This window comes from Myotis davidii, unplaced genomic scaffold (assembly GCF_000327345.1).
Source record: "Myotis davidii unplaced genomic scaffold, ASM32734v1 scaffold32, whole genome shotgun sequence".
NCBI lineage: Eukaryota > Metazoa > Chordata > Mammalia > Chiroptera > Vespertilionidae > Myotis > Myotis davidii.
This window is the reverse complement of record NW_006286587.1, coordinates 2,757,320-2,766,464: the sequence shown is the minus strand read 5'-3', so window position 1 is coordinate 2,766,464 and position 9,145 is coordinate 2,757,320. Positions and strand designations below refer to the sequence as shown.

General features: G+C 41.5%; 1 protein-coding gene across 1 annotated transcript; it reads left to right on the top strand.

Annotated features, from left to right (window-relative positions):
- Nucleotides 1-1,673: 1,673 nt before the first annotated feature.
- On the top strand, nucleotides 1,674-9,014 carry PCNA (proliferating cell nuclear antigen). The gene is made up of 5 exons (XM_006758064.2): nucleotides 1,674-2,086; nucleotides 4,479-4,576; nucleotides 4,748-4,815; nucleotides 5,631-5,825; nucleotides 8,850-9,014. The coding sequence occupies exons 1-5, from the start codon at nucleotides 1,866-1,868 to the stop codon at nucleotides 8,988-8,990; spliced, it is 723 nt and encodes a 240-aa protein (XP_006758127.1). The 5' UTR covers nucleotides 1,674-1,865; the 3' UTR covers nucleotides 8,991-9,014.
- Nucleotides 9,015-9,145: the final 131 nt, after the last annotated feature.

The following is a 9,145-nucleotide window of genomic DNA, read 5'->3' as shown; positions in this document are numbered from 1 at the left end:
CAAACTGGTTAGGGCTAAAATATATATATTTTTTTAATTAAATATGGAACTACCATTTGACCCAGCAATCCCACTCCTAGGAATATATCCTAAGAAACCTGAAACATTTAAACAATAAAGAATTTAAATAATAATAATAAAAGAAACCTGAAACACCAGTTAGAAAGGATGTTCATAGCAGCACAATTTAGAATAGCTAAGCTCTGGAAACAGCCCAAGTGCCCATCAGTAGTCATGTGGATAAAAAAGCTGTGGTATATCTACACAATGGAATACTATGCAGCAGTAAAAAACAAGAATCTCTTACCTTTTGAGACAGCATGGAGGGACCTGGAGAGCATGCTAAGTGAAATAAGTCAGTCAGAGAAAGACAAGTAACAATGATCTCATTCTTATGTGGAATCTAACAAAATAAACTGATGAACAGAGTGGATCCAGATCCAGAGACATGGAAGCATGGAACAGAGTGCGGATTCTGGGAGGGAAGGCAGGGGAGGGTGGGTGAGTGGGAGGTAATCAACCAAAGACTTTGTATGCATATATGCATAACCGAGGACACAGGCAATCGGGTGGTGAAGGCCTGGGGGGTGGGGGCTGGAGGGAGTCAATGGGGGGAAAGGGGGACCTATGTAATACTTTCAACAATAAGGATTAAAAAAACAACAACAATTGAATATTTAATGTGTATACTCTTCCACCCAGCAATGCTAGTTCAAGGAGTTGATCTTGAAAAACGACCTGTGCCCAAAGGTGTTTGTAATTACAAGAAATTGGTAAATTTGTTTGCAAACCTAAGATACAGATAAGGTTCGTTTTATTGCGATTCGCTTTATTGCCTCCCACAGGTGTGGCAAACCCTCTACCTGCAAAAACATCACTCTTTACTGCCTTTCCGGCTTCATTGCCGCGGTATGGAAGGAACCGCAATTATCCCCGAGGTATGCCTGTGTTACTCCATCTTTTTAAAAGGTATTCATAAACAACAACAACAACAAAAACATATACGTGGCATAAAATTAAATATACTTTATTAAGTACAGTGCAGAAATGTTAACGGTATGAACCCAGTTTTGTTTTTCTAAACGTGTATTTATAGAAAAAGTAGCTTAGAAAGTTGTATACAGAAACGATTGTGACACGAGCTTGGTGTGTGCGTGGAGGGGTGTTAAAGAGAAGTTGGTGGGAGCTGAGGTCGTTTTGTTGTCATAACTGCACGCCTTCACATCGTCTGACTTTTAGGACCACATCGCTTCTACGACAGCAAAAATCAAGTGCACACTTAAAGCAAATGTTTTCCTCAGGCTCCAGGGCGTCTTTCCCTCACGATGGGCTTGATTTGTTTCACTTTCACTCTCAGGGCTGGCAACTCTCTATCCCCGAAGCAGGGGGCTGAGGAGGCGATACAAAACCGGAGCGCGGGGATCCCGGGCCTGAGCCTCAGCGATGCCCGGACTTGTCCAGCGCTCAGACTCCGCAGCTACTAAAAGGCTGTCAATCCCGCCAGACGACGTTCCGCCCGCCCCCTAAGGCGCAGCGTTCCTATCCCTCTCTCCCTCCCGCCCTCATCCTCCAATGGGTGTCCAAGAGGGGCGGGCTTAGCACGAACTAGGCAGACGATTAGCCCTGGAACCTCCCGCCCACGTGTGGGCGGGGCAGCGTGGTGACGTACGATCACGGGACGCAGAGGCGGAGAGTGCACGCTCGCAGACCCGGCGGTATTAAACGGTTGTGAGCGGAGCGTTCTGGTGATCGTCCTAGGTCTCAGGCTCTCGCCGCTGCGGCAGCCCGCTCTCTCTGTCAAGCCTAGGCCGGCTGCTCCTCTTCCTTCACTTCGCCTCTAGCCGCGTCCTTGCGACTCCGCCACCATGTTCGAAGCGCGCCTGGTCCAGGGCTCCATCCTGAAAAAGGTGCTGGAGGCGCTTAAGGACCTCATCAATGAGGCCTGCTGGGACGTCAGCTCGAGCAGCGTGAACCTGCAGAACATGGACTCGTCCCACGTCTCTTTGGTGCAGCTCACCCTGCGGTCTGAGGGCTTCGACACGTACCGCTGCGACCGCAACCTGGCCATGGGTGTGAACCTCACCAGGTGAGCCCGGGAGCGGTGGGGGAGCCGGGCCCCGGGCCCCTCGCTCCCATTCCCTCCCCCTCTTGGCGGGAGCTCCTCTCAGCTGGCCCTTCATTGGCTGGCGTGGGCCATCCCGCCCTCGCATTGGCCTGCTGGGCCTGGGGGCGGGACCCCGTGGAGCGCGCGCTTCCGAAAGCCCGCGCTGGCTGAGGCGGGAACTCGCTCTTTCCGCGCCCGAGTCACAAAGCGGGCGGTGGCGGGAAAGTGACGGCTTCCCCGGGCTGCTAGGAAGACACTCTTCTAGAGCCCTTTTGGTCATTAGGTGCCGGTGGCCTTGACTGAGAAACCATGGTCACGGGTGACTTTTACGCATTTTTTTAAGAGCTTTATTGTTGAAAGTATTATATATATATTTCCTTTTATACCCCCAATGTCCCCCCCGCTTCTAGCCCGCCCCCAGTCGTGGATGACTTTGACCGCTTTATCGTGTTCCCTCCTTGTCTCCTTACTTAGGGACCATAACTTATTTCTTGGTTTTTTATTACAAAGTTGTAGGGATCACCCTCTTGAACTTGAGGAGAGATTTCTCCAGGGCAGTGGCTTTCAACTTTTTGATCACTATCTAGTGTATATATATACGAGTTTAAAGTTTTAAAACCTTATGAGAAATATTGGCCTACTCTGCGTGCTGTTGCGGGATTCTAGGGCAGGGAAAATGGGGAAAGTTAAAACAAGGCCAAACTGTGGGCAGTTTACAGCCAGCTTGTAAATAACAAGCCATTCTCTTTGCCCGCCAAGGGTACTTAGAGCAAATGGTTAAAAAGCTCCTTAATGAGAGAATGCAGGGATGGGGAGGGCAGTTTTATTACCCAAGCAGAGAAGCCAGCTGCAAGGTGCTTCTCGTGAATTCTGAGGAGGCCACAACAAGGTGAAGGGGATCCTGGAGAATTCCTCTCTGCCCAAATAGTCAGCAGAGGAGTTTGAAACCTGTAGACAGGAGGGTAAAGACCTCTACCTGGTTGGCTCCTCAGATGAGTGGAGAGCCCGTCTGCGCTTCATCAGCCGGAGGTATTGGCCTGCTTTGCTTTTTCAATAAAGGTGCACGCGTTAATAAATTGGCTTTTCACAGCACAGTCAAGGTCTCTCATAGAAATTCATTTATATGAAAAGTCAAGAAGCGAGGTTGGGAACAGCCCCCTCCCACTGACTGAGGGGCTGCCATGTCTTTTAATAGCAGCATATTGTTTTTCATAGTCGTCGTGGTCCAATAATTTACTCCGCCACTAAAAGGATCTGCAACTCAGAATATACTGCTTTTTTGTTTATATTCAGAAGTGGAGATTACTGGTGGCAGGCTGTGAGCTTTCTCGCATTTAACTGCCAGATTGCATTCCGAAGTGGCTGGATGGGTTTACAGGTCACGCTGGAGTACATTTACCTAACTTGCCAATTCCTCAGCCCCGTGGCTAAAAATGGTAACTCCTTGTTAGATGGCTTAACCTCTAACAATCAACATGGTGTGGATTGTTAGGCTCTTGGCGGGTGATGTGGGCTGTGAAAGAGTTCACAACTAAAAGAAGAGATAGATATGTATAGAGAGTTTATTTTACTTTTCCAGAAGGGAAAGGGCGGGTGTATTGCTAATCAATACAAGAGCAAGAAATAAACAATATATTTTAAAAATAAATAAATAAATAAAGGGTAATGGCTGCTGATGCTAGGTGACAAGAAAGGGAGGGGGTTTGGAGGTTGAAATTGAGCAGTCTTAAGGGGCTTGTAGTTTGTTAGTTATTTAGGAGATAATCCAGACAGATGTCTTAGGTGTCTTACCAGTCTTTTTTTTAAAATATATCTTATTGATTTTTTACAGAGAGGAAGGGAGAGGGATAGAGAGTTAGAAACATCGATGAGAGAGAAGCATCGATCAGCTGCCTCCTGCACACACCCCACTAGGGATGTGCCCTTGACCGGAATCGAACCTGGTACCCTTCAGTCCGCAGGCTACTGCTCTATCCACTGAGCCAAACCGGTTAGGGCATCTTACCAGTATTTTTTCAAAGCCTGCAAACCATTCTTAGAGCAAGAGTTATGAAGAGTTCAAAAGTGGCTTGTTTGAAGAGTGGGGGAGGACTCTTTATTAACTATACTTGAGTCGTAAAAACAACAAGGAGGAGGGTTATACAAAAATGTAGGCTTGAAAGTAACTTGTAATTTGAACAGAGGGACTGTTTGAATCAGAGGAGCTAACAATCTTGAATTTGAATTTAATCTTGGATTTGAATTTCTCATAAATTACTTGTCTCCTTACTTGGGGGACAATAGCTTATTTCTGGTCTTTTCTACTCAAAAAAAGAGGCCTTTTCTTGTTCTTATATATACATCAGTTTTAAATCCCGTGTCTTCTCTGTTCTAGCATGTCCAAGATACTAAAATGTGCTGGCAACGAAGACATCATTACCCTAAGGGCTGAAGATAATGCGGACACCTTGGCACTAGTATTTGAAGCTCCAAGTAGGTTATACTCTTTTACTGAGTTATCCTGGAGAAAATTAAGATGCAGCATCAGTATTTTTAAAGCTGTGAGAAATCTAAAATAATGTGTTTTGAGGCTTATAAGATTTACTTCATCATAGTTAGAAGCTTACATGCTTTTCTTCAACAATGTTTGCTTTCTTTTGGTAGACCAAGAAAAGGTTTCAGACTATGAAATGAAGTTAATGGATTTGGATGTTGAACAACTTGGAATTCCAGTGAGTATCAGTTTCTGATTGAGTGTACTGTACATGATAGCTACCTAAGATATGTTAGTGTAATTTAAAGCCTACTTCCTAACAACTATATCTGCTGGTGCATGTTCCAAAGTGGAGTTACAGTACTCTTAAAAAATGGATCATTGGTTGACTTCATTGTTGCTGAATGCGTATGAAGGTTAGATTTTAGAACCAGGGGGGCAAAAATTTATTAGATTAAGTTCATCAACATTAAAGGAGAGAAGTAGTGTTGGAATATCTAAAATTCTTTTGTCTGGAAAGCAGTAGTCACACTTGCACCATCTTTGTTCTTATGCCATAGTCTAATGCCTCTTTTTTAAAAAAATGTATTTTTATTGATTTCAGAGAGGAGGGGGGAAGAAAGAGAAATAGAAAAATATGCCCCACACGGGGGATTGAGCCCACAACCCAGGCATGTGCCCTGACCTGGAATGGAACCATGACCTCCTGGTTCATAGGTCTACGTTCAGCCACTGAGCCATGCAGGTCACGCTCAAATGTCTTCTTGATTTAGCCCTGAAGGGTGATTTGGGGAAGCACTACTTCTCTGGACTTTACTGTTAAAAGGTTTAAGCTCTACTTTGTTTTCTTAGTATAATTATTCTTACAACGTACTTGTTTCAGACCTGCATTTCTTTTTTGAGTGGTTAGAGTGCTTTAAGTCACACAATGTTTCAGAGTAATTCTGAGCTCTTGTTTGGATGCTGATTAGATGGTACCTACCAAATCTTTAATTCCCAGTAATTGATCTTTAAGGGTTTTTTGTTGTTGTTTCATTTTGTTTTGTTTTATAGGAACAGGAGTATAGCTGTGTAGTAAAGATGCCTTCTGGTGAATTTGCGCGTATATGCCGAGACCTCAGTCATATTGGAGATGCTGTTGTAATTTCCTGTGCAAAAGATGGAGTGAAATTCTCTGCCAGTGGGGAACTTGGAAATGGAAATATTAAGTTGTCACAAACAAGTAATGTCGATAAAGAAGAGGAAGCTGTAAGTAGTTTTAAAGTAAACATAACAAAAATACTTTGAAGAGAATTAGAACACTGCTTAATATTGGCTTAGTCTGTTTGGGCTGCTATAACCAAATATAAACCTGATTGCTTATAAGCATTGGAATTTTATTTCCCACAGTTTTGGGGGCTGGCCCTTTTGGTGTCTGGTGAGGACCTGCTTCTTGATTCCTAGACCACAGCCTTCTCACCTGGTGGAAGGGGCAAGGGAGCTTTCTAGGGTCTTTTCTTTTTACTGTTTCAGAGAGGTAGAAACATCAATAATGAGACTCATTTGATTGGCTGTCTCCTGTACACCTTCTACTGGGGATCTAGCCTGTAACCCCGGGAAAGTGTGCCCTGACTGGGAATCGAACCATGACCTCCTGTTTCATAGGTCGGTGCTCAACCACTGAACCACACCAGCTGGGCTGGTGTCTCTTATAAGGACATAATCCTATTCATGAAGGCCTGACCTCAAATAGCATAACATTGGGGATTCAGTTTTAACATTAAAGGGGGAGGAGGGACATGACAAACATTGGCTCTGTGGCAAGGTAAATACTAAAAATTAAAGAAAACTCTAAAGAAAAATAGACAAAATTGCATTTTTACAATTTGTAAAAAGTGGAAGAGACTGTTGAAATCTGCAAGTGACTTATAAGTGCCATCTAATTTATAATCTGTAAGCAGGGAATGCAAATTGAGTGTTTGCTTTATAAATCACTGAACAATGTGTTGGTGTATCAAACCCACGCGTACTCTTAAGAATAGGAGTGAGAAGCTAGGTGTCTAACCTTTAGGTTTCTGGAGGTGTTTACTCTGCTTTTATCAAGTAATTCAGCACAGGACACCTCAACAGCAGGATCTAATTAGCGGTAAAAACCTAGCTGTTGCATTTTTACAATTTGTAAAAAGTGGAAGATACTGTTGAAATCTGCAAGTGACTTATAAGTGCCATCTGATTTATAATTTGTAAGCAGGGAATGCAAATTCAGTGTTTGCTTTATAAATCCCTGAACAATGTTGGTGTCTCGAACCCACACATACTCTTAAGAATAGGAGTGAGAAGCTAGGTGTCTAACCTTTAGGTTTCTGGAGGTGTTTACTCTGCTTTTATCAGTAATTCAGCACAGGACAGCTCAACAGCAGGATCTAATTAGGGGTAAAAACCTAGCTGTTGGGCGCTCCTGTGTAATCCACACTTAACCAGGAAATGTCCTTAAAATAAGGCTTTCTTGTAATCAAGTGTTTGGGTTTTTTGTGTGTTTTTTTTTTTTTATTCTTAAGAGTGTTATAAACTAAAATTTGCTAATTGTACTAAAATAAAACTTGCTAGCCTGTGAACATCAGTTAATTCGTAAATCAAGAACAATTACAGGGCCTAATCTCAAGATTATTAGGATTAAATGTAACATTCAAAGTGCTTAACACAGTATCTGGCATATTGTAAGTTTATAGTAAAGATTAGGTATTTTCTTATCCCTTGCTTGAGTAGTCAGCCCACAGATTAAATGAAGGTAAACTCCAGTCTTTATTTTTAATATTGAATGCCCAACAATAAAGCTGACAATCCATAAGAAAATAAAAGGATTGTTTTTTTACTAATTTATTTCAGATTTATTCTTTTATTTTTCTTTTTAATTGATTTTTAAAGGGAGGGGGCGCATTGATTTGTTGTTTCATTTATGTGTGCGTTCCTTGGTTGACTTTTATATGTGCCCTCACCAGGGATTAAACCTGCAACCTTAGGACAGTTCTCAAACCAACTGAGCTGCCTAGCCAGGGCTCACATTTATCCTTAAATCTGTATAAAAACACTCCCACACTAAATGAACATATTATGTATACAACCTAGATAAGCTTATAACATAATTTCAATGCACATCATGGTAATACACCTTCACATATTAAGTCTATTAAATAGCAAAACTGTAGGGACTAATTGCAACTTTGCTCTGTCTCCTAAGTTACATTTCACTCCCCTTCCAACTTGGATTTTTAAAATTTTCTAACATTAGTTCATCCGTAAACATTTTAATATTACTTGGAGTATAAACATTAAACTTTACCACATACTATAAGAAAATTATTCAATATTAAGGAAATTTTGTGTTTCTATTTCCTTGGTCATGTTAGAACTGCTTGAATAAAAATTTTAAGAAGGTACATACATTGCATTGCAGTTGTTTTCAATCCATTGGTTTTCTGATTTGTTTTTGCCTCTCCATTACAATTTCACTTGTTAAAGAAACTAGGTCATTTGTCATTGAGCTTCACAGAGTCTGGATTTTGCCAGTTTCATTCTTTATGTCAATATGTTCCTCTACCTTGTATTTCCTATAAATTAGTAGCTACAGCTCTTGAGGCTTGATATTCACAGTTTGTTTTAGGGGTGGGAGAGCAAAGAATACTTAATAGATGGTGATACGTACTTTTGGTAGGAGTCATGAGATATCTGAATACCTTTGTGATTTTTAGCACCTATAAATAGTCATTGTCTAGATTCATTAACCGTTTGACTGCTAAGGAGCGCTATCGCGCTCTTATTTAAAACAAATTTATGTAAACAATTGGTATTTTTTAATTTTTGTTGTTGCAAAGCAATACAAGTGAGTTTATTGTATAAAAAGTGTTTTACATTTTTTCCCATACACGCGCAATTACTGCCGCAGTTTTGGCATATGTCCGAAAAAATACGTCAGCAGCCAAACGGTTAAGTCATGCTTTGCAGAGTTGTAATATATTAATACATTTCATTCCTTTATTTATTAGCTGGTTTATTTTGTAGAGATACTTCCATAATGCTCTTATCACCTAATTGGTTACCTGAGATTTGGTTCATATACAGAAAGACAAGCTAATACTTGGTTGTTTTGCTTTATTAACCTGTTTTCTAAATTAGTTTCATAGTACTCTCCGATGTAAACAATAAAAGTTTTTTTTATGTATATTATAAATGACTAGGTTGTAACTTTCTTGACCTTTTTTTCAGTATGATGAATCATTTGCTTTTTCCCCTTAGGTTGCCATAGAGATGAATGAGCCAGTCCAGCTAACTTTTGCACTGAGATATCTGAACTTCTTTACAAAAGCTACTCCACTGTCTCCTACAGTAACGCTCAGTATGTCTGCAGATGTACCCCTTGGTAAGATAATTTGTTAAATCTTGTTTTGTTTAGTTTTTTAAATATATTTTTATTGACTTCAGAGAGGAAGCGAGAGGGAGAGAGATAGAAACATCAATGATGAGAGAGAATCATTGATCGGCTGCCTCCTGCATCCCCCCTCCCCTCCCCCCCTCTGGGAATTGAGCCTGCA